General features: G+C 41.8%; 1 protein-coding gene across 1 annotated transcript in view; it reads left to right on the forward strand.

Annotated features, from left to right (window-relative positions):
* Nucleotides 1-26,529, forward strand: part of DOK6 (docking protein 6) — a 173,899-nt gene that overhangs the window by 84,850 nt on the left and 62,520 nt on the right. The window contains exon 3 of the mRNA XM_028737445.2: nucleotides 10,230-10,344. Coding sequence (XP_028593278.1) covers nucleotides 10,230-10,344 — 115 coding nt within the window. The remainder of the gene's footprint in view (nucleotides 1-10,229; nucleotides 10,345-26,529) is intronic.

The following is a 26,529-nucleotide window of genomic DNA, read 5'->3' on the forward strand; positions in this document are numbered from 1 at the left end:
TTGTTACTTCATGTTAACATGCTGTTCATCCTTTTCCTGGTGAAAAATTCCTGGTGTGTTTGTGTGGCCATACAGTGGAACCTGGGTTTTCGAACATAATCTGTTCTGGAAGACTGTTCGGCTTCTGAAATGTTCAAAAACCGAGGATCGATGGGCTGGCTGCAAAGTAAATGCAAAGTTAATGGGAAAAAATAAAAAAAAGTGCCTCGGAAGCCCTTCGACTTCAGAGGCATGTTTGAAAATGGAAGGAATTACTTCTGGGTTTTTGGCATTTGGGTTCCGAAATGTTCCACTGTATTAGTCAAATGTAGAAGCAAGTAAGCAAGGAAAACAAGAAGAAGCAAACAATCTTGTAGCATCTTAATGGATATATTGTGGCATAAGTTTTACATAGTAAAGCCCACGTCTTCAAATGAAGTGGTATTTAGGCTATGAATCCTTATGCGTAATAAATCTGTTAGTTTTAAGGGTGTCATAAGACCCTGTTGCTCATCCTCATCCTGTTTATTTTTTGTAGCACACTTCTCAGAAGCATCTTTCAACAAGCTTTATGTGGGATGACTTTCCTGACATACTGAGTAAAAATTTTAGAGGAATACATACGTCATAGCTCAGGGGTCAAGAATCACCAGAAGATCTCATAAAAATAGAATCTGAAATCCTTAATAACTTCAGACAGATATAGTCCTTAAATGGCACAAAGAACATAGTGGATTTTAATGTGCTGTTGGTTCGTGCAACTCTCTTCTCAAAAATGTGTGCTGTGCAAGGCCAGCTAGACAGGCAGAGTTGGGGTGTAGTAATTGTAAAATGATGCACACTGAGGCCAAAAAAAATTGCCAACTTCATAGATACGTTGATGAGTGTTGGATTGACCAAGAAAAGAGTTGTGCTGCAGAGTTTACTGAAAATGTTAACCCAGAGCTGAAATGTCAGTGGAGGAAGAGTTGCTGGTTTGGTTCCGCATGGCTATTATGGCTATTCTTTGGACATCTTCCCCATGCAGCTGCTGAACAACCTTCTGCCTAATGTTGAAGTTAAGGAGGTAGCCAGGATCACCATGCAGCTGCTCAGAATGGCCTGCTTCGATATTTTAACTAAATAAAATACCTCTGCAATTTCACAGTTGGGAGGGAAGCCAGCTGATCAGCAAGTTCACCAGGACAGTGTGCCACATCCCTTCACTCCATCCCTTCATTTGCTGAAGCCTGCATCTAATGATGATAAACTGCTCTTGAAAAATTCTTTGCGTGTCGAGGTCCCCAAGCCACCCCCCAAATAACTCACAACGCACACTTAATTTTTGTTTAAGGTTTTTGGCATAATTTTGGCCACAACTTTATTTAAATACAAAACCGTGAGTGGTTGTTTAGGCATTGGTTAAGACTATCTGTCCCCCCGCCTAGGGACAGAACTGACTTCCAGGCACCACCGAAAGACAGTGCGGGGGAAAGCAAGTCAGGGAGAAATGGAGCTGAGTCACAGACCCTCAATTCTCACCCGCATGCTCCCCGAAAGGCTTGCCGGCCCTAGTCCCATTCCAGGGATTGGACAAAAAGATGGCAAGCCCCAGGATTCCTTTAACGGAATTCCCTTTCCGCAGCAACCAGGGGCAGGCCCAGCCTATCCTAACCCCTCCTCCACCAATTTATAACCAATGCCTAACTGCAACCTTACAAGTTGTGACAATTTGCTACGCAGTAGGCAAAAACCAAATGGCCCAGCCAGACAGCCAGATTGACAAAATTCCTACCAGGCCCCTGCCCCAACAGCAGACGACCCCATGACAGGCATAGCAAGGTCAATGCAACAACCCCTTACTCAAGGGCGGGTGGGCGGGTGATCCATTGCACGCAGCAAAGAGAAAGCTCCAGGCTGCGTGCAGAGTATTTAAACATTTTACCCCTCCACCAAAATTGCAACATAACTTTTACCCCAGCAACCCAGTGAACCAATCACTGCTCCAGCCCATCTTTAGAGACCCTGCCTGGTAACAGAAAGGTGGCTCAGCAGACCCCACCGCAACACGTGCTCTCCATGAAGGAGAACACGCTTTATCACTTAATGAAGATGAGATGAGTCAATCCATATTTATTCAGTTTTCAGCTAAAAAAAATTTTAAGCCATATATGAAGGACTACTTTTAGTCTCACAGGGGAAATTTTAGAACTAACTCATACAGGAAATGCAACAACATTAATAATTTCTTACTTGGATGGACCCCTGGAATGCAATACATCATAAATGTTGCTTGGGAGGATAAGGGAGGATAAGGAGGAAGTTTTTTACCTTTATAATATACTTCACGAAAGAGATTGAGCCAAGAAAAAGTGAACACTGCCACCTACAGTTTCCTTTAGTGTGGAACTGATGGGGCATAGAAGGGGCAAATTGATTCAGGAGGAGGCCCTGAGATCAGAGAAATAAAGCAGGCAATTATAGCTGCTTTTCCTGCTCACAAGGAATTTGAGTTTGGCCTTCCCAGGGTCTCTGGTCAGCAACCGAAGGATGCCATTTCCTGATGCTGATTCTAGATGTGCTTTGGCTATCACTCACCATATCCCGTGTGATTTTTATGAGTTTCGGTACCTAAAGCTTGCAGGTTAGGAACTCTGTGTGTCAAAATTATTGCCACCAGACCAGCCAATCATACAAACTCCACTGGTTTCAGATGAAGGTAAGTGACCAGGTTTGTACAGGTGTTTGATTGGTTGTCTGGATTTGCTGCAAATACCACATTAAAACTTTAAAAGGATGCTCATTTCATCCCTGAGACACCTCTGCTTTCAGGGTGTGTAGGCTATTGCTTAAATACCGCTAATCTTCTGCTAACGGGATCCTATCTGTTAAATCCTTAAAAGGCAAGTGCAGCTGTAAAGAAATGAACAGTGATCAGAATAAATGGCAGCTGTATTTGAGAACTCAGGAAACAAATATTTCAAGTTACTGTGTATCTATCTTTCCTTAAGAAAAACCTCACTAATTTGAGTGTTTAATTGCCTTTCACCTCTGAGATAATTAAGTGAGCAGAAAAAATACACTTGCACTGTGTTTAAATTGGCAGGTAGATGGTCTCAGTTACCACGGAAGTGAACTGATAACAAGACCTTCAGTAGACTCTCAGGATATAGGTTATGCTGTTTGAATGTCTGTTTGAGCATAGATATAATCTTATGTGTTATTATTTAAGCATTAAATTGGTGATAAAGCATTGCATGGAATAGGGCAAAATTATATACAAGTGGTACTAAATTGTTGTTGTTTTTTTAAATGGAAAACTTCCACTGCTTTTTAAAAAATGTTTTAAGTTTTTGCACACTATCCTTGGGCATTCATGCAAATCCTTGTGACTCTTTGCCATATGAGTGGCCATATATTTTTGAGTGTGCATGATTATCCATAATTTCTGCTATATAAGAAATATAAGGGTACTTTAGGCTTCAGAAAATATGCGGCTCCCATGGCAACTTTAAAGATTCCTGGAGATCAACTCTTCAAAGAAGAAAGAGAACGTATGTGTGCAAAATTTCACACTTGCTTTCCCTGAAGGACTCACTCTTCTTTCCTATTATAATCAATAACAAGTAGAGGGAAAGGCTATATGTATTCTTTTTTGGACATTTTTAGAAGACAAAAGTTTATTAAAAACACTACTAATGTTGTGTTTTGCTAATGCATCTAAAACCGCACAGGAGGCAGCAGTTAAGAGACCCTTGTCTCTGCTGCCACAGCAGGTGCTGTGATTCTCCAGCAGTTTGACTTCACCCCTAGAGGCACACTCCATTGTCTCTTGAGACATATGGATGCCAACAGAGGAGGTAGATTAAATTTCATAGTACTGTGGAACTAATTTCACCAATTCTGCAAAATTTGCAAGTTCCTAAATGTGTTCTATATATGAATACATGCACTAATAAGGAGAGAAAAAACCAAGTTAAATATTGTAAGATTTTTTTTTTAATTCAGTGACAAAGGACAAAGCTTTAGAATTAAAAAGCATAAAGTTGTCAGTGCCAGATGGCCTTCACCCAAAAGTTCTTAGAATCTAAATGTGAAATAGCTGAACAATTAACTAAATATGTAATTGATCGCTAAAAGCAGGCTTCATTCCAAAAGTGCTGAAATATGGCCATTAGCCAAGATAGCACCAGTGTTTAAACAGATTTGAGGGGGATCCAAAAAAATATTACTCGTCGGGCTATCAAAAACATTTTTTTTAAGACAGACTAGAATTCATAAACATATAGAAAAGCACATTTTGCTAGGGAAAAATCAGCATGGCTTTTGCAAAAGGAAGTCCTTCTTTTAGTAAGCTTTCAGAATAATTTCACAGTCAACAATTATGCATGGTATAACTGGTCTATATCTACCTATCTATCATCTTTCTATCTATCTATCTATCTATCTATCTATCATCTATCATATCTATCTGAAGTCTCCTTCACATGCTAAACCCAACAGAAGGGAACTTCATCTGTAGAATTCCCTAGCACTGCATTAAATACCTTCCCAAGTATCCATGCATTGCATATAGTTATCTGAATAGCAGCAGATTATACATATAGGCCTCTATGCAATCTGGAACTCTGCATGTGGAACTGATTGATGCTGGTTTACAAGTCTAGTTTGTGTGGAGTGCTCAGGTCACAATTTTCCTGGTTTGGATGTCACAGGAAACAGATTTAATAAAGCAGGAAATCTTTTCTGAAGTCAGGAGTAAACAGTGAGAGGACCAAGTGCTCATTCCTACTCCCCCCAAAAACATGGTTTGTTTAACTGGGAGCATTGCTACTGAACTGGGTCTGTTCTTCAGATTAGCAGATACAGTGGTACCTCCGGTTATGAACTTAATTCGTTCCGGAGGTCCATTTGTGACCCGAAACCATTCTTAACATGAGTCATGCTTTCGCTAATGGCGCCTCCTGCTGCTGCCGCACCACTAGCGCACAACTTCCACTCGCATCCCAGGGCAAAGTTCGCAACCGGGAGCATCTACTTCCAGGTTAATGGAGCGCGTAACCTGAAGCATTTGTAAGGAGGGCAGTACGTAACACGAGATTTCGCTGTATAGGACCAAAGGGGATGATTCTGAACACAATCTTTGCTCTGTAGGAGCATCTGCAAGGAGTACCAATGCAAATGGTATTTGATAAGATTCAGCATCACCAGGTTTTTTTTAAAAAAATATGATATTCTGGAAAAAGTTTACTGCAAAATGATTTCAGTAATTTCTCAAATTCTAATAATAGCCATATAATACAGTTTTTATCACTGACTGACTGAAATGCTACTTTAAAAGTTTATATGTAGCTTATAGTTCAGATCTTTGAAAGATTGTGATCCAATCTTTCCCCTTTTTTTCTATTCCAGAGAGAATTTTTTTGCTATATGAAAGGGAGATATGTAACGGATTTGGTGCTCACAGATGAATACACATACTCAATTCTTGTTCCTGTTCTTTGAGTAGCTAGGAATCTTTCCTTTCAAAAAGAAGTGAGACTGTACTGCATGGGGTTGTTGGAAGACTCTTGGCATCACACGCCATCATGTCTGCTTGATCTTTCCTTCCTAGAAACTGATTAGCGGGTATTCAGATGCATCAACTTTGTTTGAATGGGAGAAGGAAATAAATGCTCCCAGAGACAACCAGGTTCTGACCCAGGCTTCTGAGCTTTCCTCTTGTCACTGTTCCGCTTGCTGCCTCCCTTCCTGCCCAGTTTGTAGCCCAGCTGCACACTGGGCATTTATAGTTACAGCTAAACTAATCCCTTCCCTGCTGCTTTTCTGTATTCCATAGTTGTTTGCAAACAAAACCCACAATTTCTTAAATATAGGGAAAGTCTTCATTGCATTTCAGTGTAGGCAGTCTCTCTCTCCCTCTCCCCCAGTATTTCTACATTTGGCTATGGGAATTCCAGTTTAGATTTCAGGAGAGAGGATTAACAGGGGGTGGAGAGAAGGAAATACACACACACACACACACACACACAGAGAGAGAGAGAGAGAGAGAGAGAGAGAGAGAGAGAGAGAGATGTAGAAGTTTACAAACACATTCCTAACTAATATGGGTACATCTGGATTGCATACCTGCTATCGTTCTCCAAAGGAAAGCACTCAGCATTTGCAGCTGCTTTATTCCTTTGCCCCTTGTTCTTAGAAGGAAAGCATAATCTTTATTGCTTAAAAAAGTGTGAAACAGCAGCTGCCCTGGGGCAGCTCTGACCTTTCTTTATTTTTCTACAGCAAATAAGAAACGAGTAGTTCTCTAGTTCCATTTTGTCCGGCAATATTTCTGTTCAGGCCAACTGACGATGCTATGAGGCCTTTTCAAGTCTGGTAAATGCAGCTACTGCAGTAAAACTTTAACTGGCACTTATAATGGCAATGGAGAGGGTTGCAACTGGGGCATTTAACTCTAAACAATAGGTTCCATTATTTAAGTTCCAAAGGGCCCAGACTTCCAAAGCACTTGGCTATCTGTGTTGCTAGCATCATATTGCCTCAGTGGCTTTCTGCAACTATACTACCTGAAGCAGTTTCCCTGAAGCAGTGAATATGGGTTTGACCTTGGACAAGGGAGGCTTAAGCTCACATTACTACTCAGTCCAAATACTCAACTTAAATTGCCCTAAGCATATCGCTGTTTCTCAGTTCCTACACAAGACTGTGGTTCTTTCAAGGATAAAATAAGATGAATTATTATCGTATACAACAAAATGATACTCCTCTTGGAATTTTATGGTATAAACTTTCTTGCTCCAATGTATACCCATCTAACTGTGTGAATGTTGTGGTTGATTTCATGATGTTTCTCACAAAATGAAGCATGGAAGCATGAGCTCCCCTATCTCTTGCACTTATCCCACCTTTCTTCATAGGCAGTGTACTAGGGTTCCCAGAGTCACCCAGCCAGACACTGATAAAATCCAGGCTGCCTTAGCTTCAGCTGGGTTTTGGCCTTACGTATATGCCTTTAGATCATTATCTGAGACCTGTATTTAATACATTATTTCAGTGCCGCAGATGCTGCCAGGAAGTTGAATGATTAGCATGTAGTGCCACCCACATGGTTGTGCTGAGAGGAATTCTGCCAAGGAATGCCTCAAACAATATGTGGTTTTCCTAATGTTTGTACAGTTTATTTGCTTCAACCTTCACTTCTGTGAAAGAGCTCAGAGTAGCTTAGGTATTATTCTCAAGTCGTCTCCTGGGCAGGAGGTTACATGGTTGTACATGCTTACATGCACAGTTACTGCACCATGCACCACTCACTAGCATTCTGTTGTCCTCAACCACATGGGCATCCCCAGATGATTTGACTTTCAGGTAACAACTATGTTGTTGGGATAACTTTCTAAAAAGTTGTGTATGATGGCCCCTGTGAAGTATACTGGTTTACTGTATTTTCCAGTCAAATGTTTACTCCATGCATCAATGCAGAAGTATAGACTAGCATCACAGATCCACCTATAATATATATATGAGAAAAACAATGACTTCTGAGAGACCCTTGCTCATTTCGCCTTTTTTCAAGAAAGTAAAAAAGCTAAGCAATCTTTTAAAAATGTGGAAGTAGTACTAAAAATCATAAATTACTTTTAAAACATTTATTTGATAATTTGCTCCTTTCATGTTTTTTTTAATGTATTTTCCTTCTCTATGATATACAGAAGCAGCTAACAGCCATTATGAAATAAAGGTGTATGTCCAGGGGTGGCCAGATGAGACATTTTGTCTCTGGTGGTGGGTGCAGGTAGGGCAGTGGGTCAGGGCTGCCCTACATTCTTGCCACTCACCTCACTGAGATGACTGTTGCTGCCTCTGCTTTACTTGCCACTGTTTTAGTAGCTGTGAAGACGACTAGCATCCCTCCATCTGAGACCTCTATGCCACCACTATGTCTTCTTCACCCACACCCATCCCCACCACTAAGTCCTCCCTGCCCTGGCTTCTCACTATCTGCTTGCCATGCTGGAAGCCTCTGGCAATTGCTGTCACTTGAGCTCTCCTTGAGGACGGGAAAGAGGGGTTCCAGCCACCCAAACTACACCCCAGTTGGAAATGTAGTTCACTTTTTAAAAAATTATTAAAGTATAATAGCTGCTTCAGTCCAAGGGGATTACCATAGCCAGGCTCCATGACTTCAGCACCATTCCTTGATCCTTTGCAGGAAGTTGGGAAGGGAAGTGGCGGAGGAAGAGGCATAGTGAGCAGGAGTTGGCTTTTTACACTTTTTCTTGCTCAGTTTCTTTGCTTTGGTGCCACCAGGCAGAAAGAAAGAAATCACTACAATATGCCCAGCTCAGGAAGTAATCTTTATCTACAGTGGGAGCTTCTGCCAAATCCTCCTTGCCACTTTTAAAAATGTTTTAGCTAGCAGTCTGAACACAGAACTTCTGCGCCTTTTGTGTTAATATATTAATGCTCTTATGCTTTGTTGTCAGTGTTTGCAGGTGTCCACTGGCTCTTCCATGGCTGCTAGGGAGTCATAGGGATGTACCTCCTCCTGTTCAGACTCTCCAGTCTCCACTTCTGTCTCTCATCAATCCAAATGCTCTGCACACTTCTGTAGCCCTACACCTTGTGCTGGGCATGCATACCTACTCATAAGTCCAGTCCAGTTCTTTTCTTCCTCTGCATTCCCTTCCCACCACATAGTAGGGATGGGAAGGGGGCTTCAAAGCTACACACAAAGCACAAACATCTTCTTTTTAATGTTTTTAAATGTGCTTTTGCCCAGCTGGAGATTCTAGTCCTGCACCTGGAGGGGTCTAGGCAAACCTGGAAATTTCAGGTCAGACCTGAAGATCTGGCAGCTGTACACCTCCATGCTTGAGGAGCCTAGACTAATCAGAACCGACATCATGCACAACAGCTTTAAAACTGAGACTTTGGGGTCAGTCTTCCGCAGCTCTATTTCCCAGTTCAAAACATATGCAATGCCTAAGTTTGCTCCTAGTAAGTGACAAAGAGGTTTAAGCAAACAAAGCAGCAAGTGTACCTGCATCCAGTAAAACTGCTTTCCAGGTGTTGCTTGCTTCCAGAATAAATATTGCTCATTTAAAATGCAGTCTGGTAACTGCTCAAACCCTAGAAATATTGACCAAGAAGCAATTTAGCTAACTGCAGGCTGTATTGTGACATGTGGAAAGACCTACAGCGGATGAATCTGTTGGGCACCCCAGTACTTTCTGTCCAAGGCAGAACACTTTAGAAGCTAAATCATGTTTTTTTTGTGTGTTTTTTGTTTTTTACATAGCAGAACAAAGTTGGAACTAAATGTGTCTAAACTTGTGCAAAGGTACTATTGGGTTCATAAAGTTCACGTCTTTGTGGGATTAGGCTCCTAAGGAAAAACTGAATAGTCTGTGGGAAGCCTCTAGAGAGCCTGGAAAACTAATTAGATCATACTTCAAGGTGTTTTTTGTTTGCTACAAACCAGACACAAATTAGTCCCCAGTGTATACTTAATATCCATAACCCCATTTTCTGAGCTGATCCATTCTTAAAATTACTAGTCAAACCTTGATCATTATGTTATTTCCTCCCTTCTTGATGCTAATGTGAAATGTTTGTGTAAACCAAGAGAAGCAGAAAAAGAGCTTTCTTATTCTGCAGTTAATACATTTTGGTAACTTATTTCTTCACCAAATCCATAAAACCCATGCTAGTTTTCTTGGCTGATCTTTGCCCTTGGAATATTTCAGATGAATGCCAAAGTTGCATTTTCTGGTTCAGGCTTGGATATCCCTAGAATTACCATTTCACTTTAAAGTGAAAGAACTCCACATCAATGCAAAAAGTATGCGGTGCTAATTGGCATGATGGATGAACTACTTTCTTCTTGCTGATGCTGTAGAGTTTTCTGAGATGGAAACTTATTTGCTGCTGCTACTGCAACAAATTTGCCAATTTAGGAATTCAGACAAGTGGCTTGTATTATGAAGTAATTCACAAAGCCAAAGCAGATGAAAATGAATAGGCTCTATCGCTCCAAGATTCTCGAAGTATAATAAAAATAAATAAATCATGTGTGACAGAATGGTTATTCTAGAAACAATTCTGCAGCTCCAACACACACACACACACACGTGCACACACACATTGTTTGATAAAGTCCATTCCACTGGTCATCAGAAAATGTGGGGACTATGATGAAAATTGAACATTTGGGGTTTTTCTCCTCCTGTTTATAAACCAAACTAAATTCTATATCTCTTCATTTTAAGGTAACTGAGCTGCACAACATCAAAAACATAACCAGACTGCCTCGAGAGACAAAGAAGCATGCAGTGGCAATTATCTTTCATGATGAGACATCAAAGACATTTGCCTGTGAGTCAGGTAAGCAATTATTACCACATCTTCAGCCTGAGTAAATTAAGCTGCTTATGAAACAATGCTTCAGATGGATTAAGATACAGCATTTAAACAGGGTGCCTTATCTTAATGAGAATATGCCATAATATCTTTTTTTAGCATACAGAGATAAATGTGTCCCTCCCCCTTTTTAAAAAAAGACTAGTTTGGGTGCTTGTTTCTTATTTTTCTCTGTCTGGACTTGGCCCCTAGTTGGATACAAGACTCTTGAGGCTTTCATCTAAAATTCTAGAGCTGAGTAAACAATGCCAATGGGATGCTATTAAGACAAGCGTTGACGTGAATTATCAGGGGTTGTTGTTGTTTTGCCAAGTATTGCTATAGGCACTTACTAGGTTAGTAATAATCCTGTCACTATAAGAGAGTAGCAAAGAACAGCTAAAATTCCAGGACACGGAGAAGTTCAGCTTCAAATAGTTTATGGCTAGCTGTTTAGACCAAAGTTTTGATAGATCTACAGTACTCTGTACATTTTATGAAACAAATCATTACCATTTGCCAGTCATCCTGTCTTACAAGATTCAGTATTCTGGAAAAAATAATGTTCTCTGTATGTGAATTCAATATTAGTATTAATTTCTCCCCCTTCACAACCATTATGCTGGCCTGAGTCATGCGAAACCAAACCATGGATGATGATGATGATGATGATGATGATTTACATTTCTATACTGTACCGCCCTTCTTCTGAGGATCACAGGATGGTTTACAATATAAAAATACAAACATGCATAACAAGCAAAAATAATACCTCCCCTGCACACAAGAAGTTTAAAATGCCATAGCTTGTTTAATTACCCAAAGGCCTAATTAAAGAGAGGAAAGAGGAAAAAGAGGAATGTGGTTGCCTGGCAGCTAATGATATGCAATGAAGGTGCCAGGTGAGCTTCTCTGGGGAGAGCATTCCACAAGTAGGAAGCCACCGTTCTCATGTTGCTGCCCTCTGAACCTGTTGGAGATGTGCCACATAAAGAATAGCCTCTGATAATGATTACAGGGTCTAGGTTGGTTCATATGGAGAGATGCAGTCCTTGAGGTGTTGTGGTCCTGATAAACTAATGAAGAGAGTCCATGCCCTGAATTACATATCAAATACAGGTGATTTTGTTGACATTTGGAACCCCTTTATAAAATAACCAAATGAACATCCTGATGACTGGCACTCACCTAATACTCGTATAGATTTATGGGAAAATTTGATGCATTGGTCTTCTGTTTGGGGGAAAATTAATAAAATGTTTATAAAAACTGTTGCGGTCCTGAGCCATTTAAGGCTCTGTAGGTCAAAACATCCATTTGTATTGGTCCCGGAAACTAGTTGGCAGTCAGTTCAGTCGAGGAGGGATCTGTGTAATATACTCAAACCATCTTGCCCTGGTGAGCAACCTGGCTGCTGAATTCTGCATCAGCTGAGGTTTCCATACCATCTTCAGAGGCAGCCCCATGTATAACGTGTTGCAGTAATCTAACCTAGAGGTTACCAGAGCATAGATGACAGAAGTCAGGCTATCCCTCTCCAAATAGGGGTGTAGCTGGGCCACCACCCAAAGCTGATTGAAGGCTCTCCACACTTTGGAGCATGAATGTGTGGACATGTCAAAAGATTGCAGCCACTTTGTTCCTCCCTGGTTGTTCTGCTGCTGTACTGTGATGAGCCAAACCATGGTTTGGCTCATCACAATGCATGTTGCCTGAATCGAGGCTTGTGGTTTTTCTCTCCTTGACTAACCACAAGCTGTAATGAATATTTGTTCTATAGTTTATGGTTTAGGGTAAAACAAGATTTTTCACTGTTTGAACACACATTTGGAAGTGTATGTGGAGTCAATCAGGGCACAAGTATCCACAACACCTTTAGTTTTATTACTAAAAAGAAAGAAATGATGTCAGGATTGGAATTCTGGTGTGAAATTGCTGCATTGTTATTTGCTAAAGAAAGGGGAGTCTCTGCCCTTTCTTAGGTACTTAAGTTAAAAGCATCATATATTTGTGAAAGCCAAATGCTGCTTTTGAGGTTTAAGAATACGTAGAACAAAAATGAAAATACCAAAACGCAACTGGAAGCAAAGGAGAAAAAAAACAAAACAATAGGGTAAACAAGAAAGGTCTGGGACGCGGGTGGCGCTGTAGGTTAAACCAGAGAGCCTAGGACTTGCCGATCAGAAGGTCGGTGGTTCGAATCCCCACAGAGGGTAAGCTCCCGTTGCTCGGTCCCAGCTCCTGCCAACCTAGCAGTTTGAAAGCACGTCAATGTGCAAGTAGATAAATAGGTACCGCTCCAGCAGGAAGGTAAACGGCATTTCCATGCGCGGCTCTGGTTCACCAGAAGTGGCTTAGTCATGCTGTACGCCGGCTCCCTTGGCCAATAAAGTGAGATGAGCGCTGCAACCCCAGAGTTGGTCACGACTGGACCTAATGGTCAGGGGTTCCTTTACCTTTACCTAAACAAGAAAGAGATTTAATGATCCAAAGCATGATTATGCTAAGAAACAGAAGAGGTACCATATCAGAATTGTGAATGGTTGTTCTGGTTTTCCCTCAAGAAGGATTAGTAGAATCTCTAATCTATTGCATCAGTAAATATCCTTCTTGTCTACCCCAATGTGTTGTTGTTGTTGTTGTTGTTGTTGTTGTTGTTGTTGTTGTTTATTTGTTAATGGATTTGTGGACAAGGAACTTGGGGGGGGTGTGGTTTGTTGCTGTTGTTTTTCAATGTAGTTTTTCTTACCAATTTCCCGGCCATTGGCTTAACAGCTTTTGTTGTTCCATCCAGGTCCCAATAAATGTTAGTTTCACACATTGTCCCTTCACCATGTGCCTGATCAGACAATAAATATGCAAAGTTTTAGAAGCACAACACTATCATAATTTTATGTCATAATTTTATGTCAAACTTGGTGGATTTGGGAGGCAAATACTGCCTCCTCATACATCTTCCCTTGAATGGCACGAGCTGTTCGTCAACTACATTCTCATGTGTCATGAAACAATGTGTCCACAGGTAAGCAAGCTGCTCTGTCACAGAGCTTGACCCCTAAAGTGCAATAATTTTTTATTAGATTAAAGGAATGGAGCTAAACAGCCCTCCTCATAGCTGATGACTCTTTGGAACATGCAGCTGTGGGAGACTGAGACAAAAGGCTTTTTTTTTTTTATTCCCTTGAAGTTTGTATTCAAAAGTTTTAAAAAGTTTTCTTAAAAATAATAATAATGGAAGTGGAAACTTGCTTCATATAGCTGGCTTCCCCCTTTTTTTGTGCATGGAAGTGGGTATTTATTGTGGCTTTTGTTCTCAAAACAATTTGAAATATTTTTCTTCATACCCATTGTTATCCTGCAATAAAAGAAAGCAAACATTTCCTGAACAGATCTTGTGCTGCTTTTCTAGTACGGTAATTTAGCTATAAGAAGCAATGTACAGTTCTTGCTTCTCTGCTTTGCTGCTTTCTCTGAGAAAACGCAGATGACTCTGAGAGAAGCAGATGACAGATCGCTTTGCAAAGCCAAAGCAATTCCTAGGGATATAAATGGCTAGGGAAGGAAGCCATCTAAGAAGCAAAAATGGTATTGTCAAAGTGCTCCCAGTGGGTTAGATTGTGCTAGGTCCCATGTGGTAACCAGTATTTCAAAGTGCAACAGCAAATAGAGTAATTTTTCACAGATATGTATCCCTGTTCACAGATGAGCTAAGTCCACGGACTCCCAAGAGAAAATTACCCAGGCACTATGTTATTGCAAGACTTCCAACTCCCATTTCATTTTAAATCCTTTTAGTGTTGTTCCAGGTTGGACAGGGTGACCTTCTAAAACTTCCTTCCCTATGGCTCCATTTTCTATGTTTCCTCAGTAGTGTATGAAAAGACTAATGCAGTGGTGCCTCGCAAGACGAAATTAATTCGTTCCGCAAGTTTTTTCTTCTTGCGAGTTTTCCGTCTTGCGAAGCACGGTTTCCCATAGGAATACATTGAAAATCAATTAATGCGTTCCTATGGAGACCGCTTGCCAGGCTGGCGGTGCGGAGAAGGGCTTTTCTCCCCACCGCAAGCCTTCAGGACAGGTACGGGAACAGAGGGGAAGGGGCGCAGCGCTTCTCCTCTGTTCCCGGGGCTTGCGGTGGGAGGAGGGTTTTTCCTCCCCACCGCCAACATTCAGAACAGCATTCTGAATGTTGGCGGTGGGAAGGAAAACCCTCCTCCCACCGCAAGTCTTCAGGACAGCCATCCGAAGGCTGGCGCGGGGAGAAGGTCTCTCCACCCCACCACCCGGCTTCGGAGCATCCTTCCGAAGCCTGGCGGCGGGAGGAGGTCTCTCCGCCCCACCGCCCGGCTTCGGAGCAGCCTTCCGAAGCCTGGCGGCGGGAGGAGGTCTCTCCGCCCCACCGCCCGGCTTCGGAGCAGCCTTCCGAAGCCTGGCGGCGGGAGGAGGTCTCTCCGCCCCACCGCCCGGCTTTGGAGCAGCCTTCCGAAGCCTGGCGGTGGGAGGAGGTCTCTCCGCCCCTCCGCCCGGCTTCGGAGCAGCCTTCCGAAGGCTGCCGGTGGGGCGGAGAGACCTCCTCCCGCCGCCAGCCTTTGGAGCAGCCTTCCGAAGCCTGGCGGCGGGAGGAGGTCTCTCCCCCCCACCGCCCGGCTTCGGAGCAGCCTTCCAAAGCCTGGCGGAGGGAGGAGGTCTCTCCGCCCCACCGCCCGGCTTTGGAGCATCCTTCCGAAGCCTGGTGGCGGGAGGAGGTCTCTCCGCCCCACTGCCCGGCTTTGGAGCAGCCTTCCGAAGCCTGGCGGCAGGAGGAGGTCTCTCCGCCACACCGCCAGGCTTCGGAGCAGCCTTCCGAAGGCTGCTGGTGGGGCGGAGAGACCTCCTCCCGCCGCCAGCCTTCGGAGCAGCCTTCCGAAGGCTGGCAGCGGGAGGAGGTCTCTCCGCCCCACCACCAGCCTTCGGAGGAGGTCCGAGGACAGTGGGGAAGACGCGCTGCGCTTCCCCGCTGTCCCGGAGATTTCCCTATGGGCTTTCATCTTGCGAAGGAAGCCCATAGGGAAATTCATTTTGCGAAGCGCCTCCAAAATGGAAAACCCTTTCATCTAGCGGGTTTTCCGTCTTGCGAGGCATTCGTCTTGCGGGGCACCACTGTGCTTAGATCACGAGTGGTTCCATAGCACCACTGTATCTGTATCCTGACAATTGACTTTAATGTGGAAAAGCCATGTGATTTGAACATTTTTTGGCACATTACTTATAGAAGTGTTTGTGTAAAGGTAAAGGTAAAGGTAAAGGGACCCCTGACCGTTAGGTCCAGTCACGGGCAACTCTGGGGTTGTGGCGCTCATCTCGCTTTACTGGCCGAGGGAGCCAGCATGTTGCCAGCATGACTAAGCCACTTCTGGCGAACCAGAGCAGTGCACAGAAACACTGTTTACCTTCCCACCAGAGCGGTACCTATTTATCTACCTGCACTTCGTGCTTTCGAACTGCTAGGTTGGCAGGAGCTGGGACAGAGCAACGGAAGATTCGAACCATCGACCTTCTGATCGGCAAGTCCTAGGCTCTGTGGTTTAACCCACATTTTTTGCACATTACATATAGAAGTGTTTGTGTAGCAGCTATCAAAACTCAAAAGGTAATGTGAATGTTGGACATACATGCTTTCATGGAGAATGAAGATGTCAGTGACTACTAACCCTGTTAGCTGTGTTCTACCTTCACTGTTGGATGTAGTATGCTTCCGAATACCAGTTGCTGGAAACAACAGGAGAGGGTATTGTCTCACTGGCTGGCCACTGTAACCTAGATAGGCTACTGACCTGATCCAGAGGGCTCTTATGTTCTTGTGGACTTGTGAGAATTCCAAACATACTTACAGTACTTACTTATAAACCACACTTTAGCTAAAAATGTTCCCAGAGTGGCTTACAATAATAAGTAGAAAGATAGCCCTGCAATCTGCTTTCCTGCTTGATATTACAAGGCAGGCATAGAAAACTTGCTTCATTCTTTGATTCATTCTTTCAATTTATGCCCTGGTTATGATGGAACTGTGTGAACTGTGCATTCTTGGGGCTGTTGATCAGACCTAGACCAGTTTGCATGTGTGTTCACATATAGGGCACATTGGTACTTTCAACATCTTTATGAAACCAATCAGAATATTTTGCAGAAATCTAGAACCTACGTCATAGCCGATTAAGTAAAGCACCATGATGATGACATAATCTTTCACAATATTTTCTGCATCTCAGGAGGAGACATTGTACCAACTAAAAGTATACATTATTTCCGAAACATAATTTGTTTGTTTCTTGTGTTTGCTAAAAAGTTAATTGATTACCCTAGGCCAGCCACTGTCGTTCCTGCCTTGAATTGTTGAGCAGTTACTTTTGCATAGGAAAGAACAAAAAGAATGAAGATTACGTAGAGGAATGATGTATGTCTATATATACACACAAGCATATATATTGAGCTAGGTGACCCCTGAAGTTTGCAGTCCAGATGAGCGACATTTAACCAAAAAGCAATGCAAATGCAAGCAATGGATCTTAATTATTATATACAAACAGATTTGTTAAGCAGAAAAAAATAAGAAAGACCTTAGGTCTAATGTATGGCAGCAAAGATGGGTTCTACAATCTTTGCTTTTAAAAGAAATAAATGCAGTCCAAAATATACTTACTGTGACATGAAAACACTACGATTTGATGCAAAGGAAGAGATCCTTTGTATTTTCTTTGGTGTCCTTTAAACATAGCCTGGTCTAATGGGAGATGCATTTGTATGAGCTAATTCCTTGTGGCTAGAGGCTTTCTCTTGAGTGATACAAACATGTGGGTGGGACCAGCCAGCATCTCTCCTCCCCCTTGTCACAGGCAATGTTCTTACAGGAAAAGAAGTTTCCATTTGGTTGTAGCTTCAATTAAAGGGCAACATTGTCACAATCTAATCTATTAGGAAATTGTGAGTACAGATTATGATGCCTGTATAAGCAAGCACTTCCTGTTGTGTGGCTACAGAGGCTTAATTTAACTCAAGAGGCAGCGAAGTTTCATCTTTGATTAAAATTATGAGGCATGCCTTTTGGCAAAGATTGTGTGATATTTTTGAAATGCTATGGCTCATTGGGGTAAATTCATAAGTTTTCTAACTGTAAGGTGGTACATAATGCTCAGACATACAGTGGTACCTTGGTTCCCAAACAGCTTAGTTGTTGAACAAATTGGCTCCTGAACGCTGCAAACCCAGAAGTAAGTGTTCCGGTTTGCGCATGTTTTTTGGAAGCTGAATGTCCAATGCAGCTTACGCAGCTTCCAACTGAATGCAGGAAGCTCCCACAGCAAATCAAGGAACTGTTTCGGGAGTCAAACAGATTCCCAGATTGGATTAAGTTTGAGAACCAAGGTACCACTGTGTGTGTGTGTGTGTGTGTGTGTGTGTGTGTGTTTACTGTTTTAAGCAATTATATGTTCAAGGTGCAACTTGGTGACCTTCTACAGGTGACCTTCTATAACATGTTAGCAGTTGATATCTTATTCTTATCATTTGGTAGGATAATCACAGTGGGACAGCTCAGTCTTAAGTAGTTCTGCATAGCAGATGACAAACGGTATTCCAGTTGATGGAGAACCTGCCCCCAATCTTCCTTGGTTGCAATGTCCATTATCTCTTGACTGTTAGTCATACTAACTGGGACTGGTGGCAATTTGAGTTCAATAACATCTGGAGAGCCACAAATTCCCTACCTCTCATTAAAAATTTCCTCATAGCTCATAGCTCTGCTGCTGCAACTTCTTGTACATATGGGAGCCCTGATGTGCACAAAGCATGCCTTCCCTGATCCAAAGCTACCATGAGGATGGCTGACCTTCCCTATGTGCAATATATACTTTACATCTGGTAACTGTAAACATTTTCTCGCTTTTAGTTCATGCTAGTTCATTAATTAGTGTCCCCTTTTAATTAGGCAGCTGGATATTGATGGTTCCAAATGGATTAGTTTGGTTGGGTGAGGGAATGTCACTATGGTTCTCATCATTTTCAAAAGAGCCAAGGCTTATGCATATTTGTTTTCCTTTGTCCCTGTTATCTCATGCTTTGTGTAGCATCTTGCCTGAGAGCTGGGTTTTGGAGAACACAAAAGCTTGTTGCTATTTTGTGACATTTTGGTTGGTCCTAAAGAATGTATTCTCCAACTGCGGGTTTTGGAATATTTGACTCAGTTATATCTCTGATGTGTGGTACTTTCAGCTTTGCAATTGCTCAGATTTCATTATTGACCTTTATGAAAGTGCAAACTATTGACATTTTACTGTGTTTGCCAAACATTTGTTAACAGAATCATTGAATTGTCAATCTAGTTGACTGGGACCCTCAATCTTAACATATGAGAGAGAGAGAGAGAGAGAGAGAGAGAGGCTAAACTCTGTTGTCTAAATTTTGAAAATGCTGTGAAAAACAATCTGTCCATTTCTTTTCTGCAGCTTTCCCAAACTCACTTTTTTTCACTGTTTCCTGATATTTTAAACTTCTCTTTATTTCTGTTTTCCCATACATGTTATGTCTTTATATAACAAGCCTTCAGGTAGGCCCCAAAGAAAGTACTTAATTTTAGGGTGTGTGTGTGTGTGTGTGTGTGTGTGTGTGTGTGTACTAAATTGAGTACTGAGTACACCCACCCACCTCAGCTTGGTCTATTTATATTTCAGTTACTCTGTGAAAGCGCCATCATTTGCTTTAATGTCTCAATATTTCTTCATTCAGTTAATCAGTTTGGAAAGTTGGGCAAAGTGAACCTAATCCACCCAGACTATCTCAGGGTAAAACACTGAGTCCAGAGAGAAATTCTTTAAGGTGATATAAAGGTGTGCTTCTGTGGTTGTCTGTGATTATGATGTATGGTTAAAAACCTTTTTTGTAAGTTAGCTTTGCATGAGATCTTTTTGTAAGCTGGATGGGGGAAATACAAAAATTAAGTACAATAATCTGGACCCCTCTCAAATTAAACTATTTCATGCTATCAGTCCATACACGCTGCAATCCTCCATGCATCTGTGCAAGAAATATAGAGGTGGGCAGCTTGATCGTGTGGGTTGGACTTACCGGTAACTGCTGTGGTCATTTGATCTACGGCAGCTAAAGTGGTTATAGCAAGTGTGGAGATGTCTTGCTACATTTCATTTCCTAATCTTCTATAACTCATCCTCAGTTCCAGGGCTGATAAACATCACATTTAATGGAACATAAGAAACTATAATATATCCTGTCCTCTTAAAATATATCCCCTGACACACCCTAGATCACACCCTGTATATAAGCTTTGATGGAGCAGCCCCAACCATGGCTGACTTTACAGCACTGGCACTTGTGGGTTGCTAGTAAAGCACAGCAACTGAAAGAACCAAGCCTTGACTTTTGCAGCAGATGTATTATAAACACAATCTGGTTTTTAGTTGGAAGTCCAGCACTGTGACTCATAGTGCCGCAGATTGCTCAAGGTGCACACATACTTGTCATTTTCAGAACTATTCTAGGATGCTAGAACCAGACTTACAGTAGCTGTCAGCTAGCGTAGCATCAGGGGTAACAGCCTGAGCTCAGCTACAGAAGCTGCCACTTCAAATCCCAGATCACTATGAACTACTTTCTGGCTCTGGGCAAGCCAGTCTTCTCTCAGCTTTGTGCCCCCTCCATCCTAATTACAATCAGCTAAGGAAGCTTGCCCCCTTCTAGTTTAAGGCCCCGAGACCACTATACTGCTTTGTAGCACGAAAATGTTCTTTGAAAGCCCTTGGTGTAAACTGAGGTTGTAGCGTTTTACTGATTAATCAGTCGGTCAATAGTCAGGCAGAAAAATTATATTATTTTTCAGTGTAAAAGCTGAATATGGAAAGCACCATTTTAAACAGGCACAAACACACACACACACATATTCTAAGAATTTTCTATCTGGCCATTTAACATGGTTGGTCGTCATTGGGCTTCTTTTGTTCTTTCCCCCCCTTTTTTGGCACAGTAGGTGCTTTTTTGAGGGGAGCCCTAAAAAATGTACTTTTGCAAACCTTGGTTTGCAATGCAGATATCTCCCTCTTGTTTTGCAGTTATCTGGTTTTTGCTACAGAACTATTGGCACACAGCACCTGGGTTTGATATTAGAGGGAGCAATTGTGTTGCGTGCCACTATTAAATATAGCGGTCATTTTAGCAGACTTTCAGCCAGTCAGAGAGATGCAGCATTTCAGAAAATTCATAAAGTGATTAATCTATTTACAGCTGCATGTACTGCAAATACAACATAAATTGCCAAATGCAAGTGAGACCAAACAGTGACAGAAAACAGAAAATGAAAAATAGACCTGGTATTTCAGGTTAGGTGCAGTAAATTACCATGTTATTCATTGAAATCTCTCCAGGCCCAGCTGCTCATATATCATCTGTCAATAGCCTAAATTCCATATATAAATTTATGTCATTTTTGTGTGCTGTCTCTAAATGTGCATTATTCTCAGAGGATGCTTGGAGTTGCACAAGCCATGTGACTCTGCAATATGGCTCATACTTTCACAAATCCCCCTAAAGAGCTAACCTACATTCCAAGGAAATGAATAGAGTACCCAGTTCCACCACTGGTGAAATATTAATTTGCAGGCAAATTTTTATCCCAGCATTATGACTTTAAACCAGTGGGGCTAAACAAGAATTCATGGTTTGTGGATGACTGACATACGCAGTAGAGGCTATTCCACTAGGGCTATTAGGGCACAGCCCTCCCAATGAGAAAGTCAAGCAATTTTTAAGGACCTCCCCCCAAAAAAAATATCAAAGCCACATACTCTTTTCTGCCCCACACTCATTTTATAATTTCATGAACTTACAGAAGCTTGTGGAGGCTTTCTTTCACAGGAATAGATCCACCATTTTATGACCGTAGCTTCTACAGGTGCACCTGTCACTGGAAGTGAGCCCAATACACCATCCCAGCACACCTGCTGGGGACTGTCCTGTGAGTTGACCAGTGTAGAAGGACCCAGTGTGGTGCATGTCATGGGGCTGGAGACTCACTGGTAACCTGAGATGGGTGGTGCCAGGCCCGGCTCACTAGGACTGGGAACTGCTGCACCTTCTCAAGGCCCCTTGTGTGGGCCTCCCCCATGTTTATATCCTACCCATTGCCATTTCCACACAAGACGTGGCAAAAGCTATGTGCAAAGTGCCTAACAGTCATGTGCTATCCACCAAGAAAAGGCAAAAACCCATCTATCAATGGTCAATGGTTGCTGAGAGGAAAATTCCTTTCCAGCTCTGAAAACCAGTGGCCACTTAATGCCTTAGAGGAAGACTTTAAAACCAAGGGAGGGCTGGGAAATCTGGTCCATGTACAGTGGTACCTTGGTTTACAAACTTAATCCGTTCTGGAAGTCTGTTCTTAGACCAAAGCGTTCTTAAATCAAGGCATGCTTTCCCATAGCAGTGGGGGACTCAATTTACAAATGGAACACACGCAACAGGAAGCAAAACATGTTCTTATTCCAAGGCAAAGTTTACAAACCAAAACACCTATTTCTGGGTTTGCAGCGTTTTTAATCCAAGTTTTTGGATTAAAACTAAGTTCATAAACTAAGCTGTTCTTAAACCAAGGTACCACTGAAGTGTGTGAGAGAAATCAATAGCGGTACTGACCAGTGCTGTTAAAGGATCTGACATTCCACCCCCTCCCAAGAGCTCACCAGGCCCTATGAAAGGAGTATTTCAATCAGTAGACTGACTGAAGGGATAGCCCAGTCAGTAGAGCATGTGACTCTTAATCTCATGTTTGTGAGTTTGAGCCCCACTTTGGGCAAAAGATTCCTGCATTTCACGGGGTTGGACTAGATGACCCTAATGGTCCCTTCCAACGCTACAGTTCTATGATCTATGAAATGAGAATGCCTGTGAAATCCGAGGTGGGAGAATTGGGGGACACTGGCTATTGTGGCATCGGTGCTGCCCCAAGGACTGGCACCTGCTCTTAATTCTTTGCTGGGCCACTCTTTCTATTTGGGATCTTCACACGGCGACACAACTCTACATGTTTGAGTTGATTGCAGTTCATGGCCCACTTTGAAAGCCACATATTTGGTTAAGTGAGTGCAATATAAATACTGCAGTAAATAAGTTGTTTCAGAAAAAGAGGCACTCATGATTTAGGACTATCTTGTCTAAAGAGTGTTAATTTATTTATTTATCATAGGATTTATACACCTCTTGATTGTAAAAACAAAACAAAAAAACTGAAAGTGTTTACAAAATACAAAACTGTAAAATCAAGAAAAATTGCAACCCTACTTTAAGACATACCAAAGTTAAAACACTATAACTGATTAAAATTGCATCAGCTTTTGAAGCATCTGGGTTGGCTTGTATAAACAGTAATGTTTAAAGCAGGTGCTGAAAAGAGTACAGTGAAAGCACCTGCTTGATTTCACTAACGTGTAGGCACTGCCACACTGAATGATCAGATTCTTACAACGGCGGAATCGGTGATTGTAATAGATGGTTGATTATCATTCAGATATTTCTATCCTGGTCTTCTAATGCATTCACATTAATCAGAATGTCTTACTACAATCACAATGCCATAATCCAGAATAAAACAAAAAAAATACAGATCAACGATATAAAAGCAGCCACAGTAGACACAAAAACAGGCTATAAAAAGCTGGGTTTTCCCCCCATAGAAGCTCATCTGTGCAGCACAACAAAAGCATATCAGAATTTGGAAGAAGTCAAACAAAGCTCCTGGTCATAAGGATCTGGCAGGCTGGCAAGGGAGGACATGGCCCCTAAGGAGCGGATTGGGCTCTTTGTGTGAAAATAATTATCCCAGTACCTTATTCATAATATTTTAATGTTATGAATATGAAGCTATCGATTATTTAAAAAGGAAACAAAAATGTTATCATCTGTTCAGTAAATAGGAGGAAAGAACACATAACCTTTGCTACAATAGAATTAAAATTTTATGGCAAATTTAGTGCTTCTTCAATAATGAAAGACAATCCAGAAGCAAATCTTCCTGTATAAATATATACATGGATGAATGGAAAATTGAATCAATTTTTGCAATTATGAAAAGCACAAAAACACATGTTCTGTTTACCTAATGAAGTTTTAGACTATTTCATAAGAATGAATGTATTTTTTGTGCCAATCAACATTTTTAATATCTTCTACAGTATTGTTTAGATATTATTCAGTATTAACCCATATTATTCACAGACACAGCAATCAGTGCAAAAAATTAATAAAGCAAAGTTGTTTCATACCACCGGCTAAATTATTAAAAATGCTCCTTCCTCTGGTTGTAACTCAGAACTGTTGGCTGTAATTTTATTGTTCTAAATCTAAAGAGAAACAATTTTCTCCCTTGCTTACTGCAGTTTAATCCGGGCAACAAAGCTTCTTATCTATGAAGGATACAGTAATCTGAACTACGTCAAACTCCAGTGGCATCTGTCACATCTTTTAAAAATGAAAAAGCTTGCTGAGCTGGCGACTTTGATTTTATAGCAACAGGCAAAGCAGCCTCGCTCCAAGTCCAGTATAAATGGCTAATTGTCTTGGATAATATTGCAGTAGTAAAGAATAAACAAGCAGTCCCTTCCACTGAGATACTGGAGTTTGAACACAAAGTCTTATTTTTTTCAGGATATCATATCTTACATACTTCTATGAGAGCAAATCATGTGCCTTTTTTAAGGGGAGCAATTGGAGAAGAAATGCCCCAGATGGGAACAGGGGTGTAGCTAGCTGCTCTGGCACCCAGAGTGGTGGGGGCAGGGCGATGCACACATGGGGCCCCCATGATAAGTGCCGCCCCTGCAGTGTGCCATTTTGTCACCCCCTCAGGGATGACACCTGGGGCGGACCGCACCCCTCTTTCTATGCCCCTGGATGGGAATCACAGATGGAGGGGCTTCATCAACACTGATAATGAATATTTATAGATAGAGATTTCCCATTAAACAACGTTTGCTTTATTTTTGTAAGCTGCTTAGAGGGTCTATTTACAGTCATTTTGTTAAATAAACAATAAAATAAAATAACTGTCCATTGTTGACAACTCTCCACCTTCCCCCCAAGAAACACAATCCCACTTACTTGTCTTATGTAACGTCAAAATTCACAGGGCAAATTCCGCTATAGGGAGGCAATATCCTTTTGCCATGAATTAGCTAGATTAAACATACCTTAAAAACACAATATGCAGTTGGTAGCTAGTGCATCACCAATTACATTAATGTTTCAAAAGTTGAATCAGCTACTCTCACGCCTCACCCCTGCTTTAATTCTTCCTGCCTTGGCTTGATGGAATTAAGTGGCCAGGCCAAATAGATTGTCTGAAAGAGATAATTGCAAATCAACTTTGGGATCAGTTGCTTCTGTTTGACTGATCCTGCTTGGGTTCTTGGCCAGCACCTGATATTTCAGACTGTAAGTTTAGTTTCAGAGTGGTTGAATACAATGAACTGAGGCCTGTACAGCAGACTGTATCCAGTCTGGGTCTGAGACACAGCAGAACAGAAACTGAGATGGGGGCTGCCTGGGGTTGATCTTACTGAATAGGCTTGATAGTGGGCATGAATCCCCCCCCCCTTTTTTCCATTGATCCTGCCTTGTTTTATAGATACGCCATATGTTGATGGTTTTTGATACCATCCTTTTCTCTGTCTAGTTCATACTTGTGTACTTTAAATCTTGATCCAGTCCCTCCTGTCAAAAGAGATTAGTAGATTTTGGCATTCCACGGGATGAGAAGATACTCACTGATAGCTTGTTTTCCCAGATGAGGGTGTATTCTTTATCCCCATCAGAAATGTCTTAATCAGGTCAGATAACAACAGCTGTCTGGACATCCTCTCAAGAGACAAAAGCTTCTGCTCAAAATTCTGTCTGCATCAAGAAAGGAATGGTTGTTTGGTGCTCGCAAAGGTTACAAATTTATTGTGAAGGGGGGAGGTAGTTTTCAAAATTTAGGTCCAAGCCACATTTGATTAACTTCTGTCACCTAGAAGCAATTATCGTAATCGGTCTCAGCTCCTTTTGCTAGACTTCAGGATGCACAATTTTTTTCCCTGTTTATAAAAGTATTTCTCTACCACCCTCTTGCAAAACATCAGGTACAACAACAAATTTTTTTAGCGATACAAAGCATCTATGAAACATGTAGTCAGAGAGACTATATATAACTATAAAAGATTCTATATTCTTTTGGAAGCCAGAGACTGGTCAAGGTCCAGAATGACCTACCACTACCAACTCAGTATGTGAGGACACGTGGCAGCCTTCCTCATATACCTCTAGAACAAGGATGGACAGACAACCTTTGGCCCTCCAGACGTTGTTGAACTCACATCAGCCCCAGCCAACATGTCCAATGACCAGGGAGTATGGAAGTTGGAATCTGACATCATGGAGGACCACAGGTTCCCTGTCCCTGCAGTATCCCATTGTGAGGGTGGAGGCTTTTGCTTTTAAACAGCAAATAAATAGTAAAGAGTACTTAATGTAATTGTTTATAAGGAAACAGTTGAAGACAAGGTCAAAACCAAGTAATTTACTTTAATAATCAGGACCAGAGGATTATTGCATCTATATACTATATTGATTGGACATAAGCACCATGGCTTTAAAATAGAAAAAAGAGAGGAAAATCAGCTGTAAGCAGGTCAGAAAGTTGGTTATAGGCAAAATGGCAGCTCTTGTAATCACATACACACATATTCATAGTCTAAGCAAGAGGCTTTGGATGACTACTGGCAAAAAGCACATCCGTTTATAAACACTATAATATAACAAATGAAGTATGATTTGATATAGATATAGGTATAGATATAGATAGACAGAGATGTAGAGATATGTAGGCACCTCCCTACTTCCAAGCTCCCACGTGCATAAGTGAAATCATGTAAAGTGGGGAGCAGCCCATTTAATACAGAGGGCGCATGGGGAGAAGAGAGAGACCCTGGAAATCGGTTAGGGCCGCTGCCCAGCCTTTCCTGAACCTGCCTGCCTGGCTGCAGGGAGCCAGTGTGCATGGTGGCAGCTGGCCATGGAGGGCAAGGGCTTATAAGGGCACACAGCAGAACTGGTGCTATGACCTAGCATACAACGCCAGCTTAACTTAACACTGGC

This window comes from Podarcis muralis, chromosome 8, assembly GCF_964188315.1.
Source record: "Podarcis muralis chromosome 8, rPodMur119.hap1.1, whole genome shotgun sequence".
Taxonomy (NCBI): Eukaryota; Metazoa; Chordata; class Lepidosauria; order Squamata; family Lacertidae; genus Podarcis; species Podarcis muralis.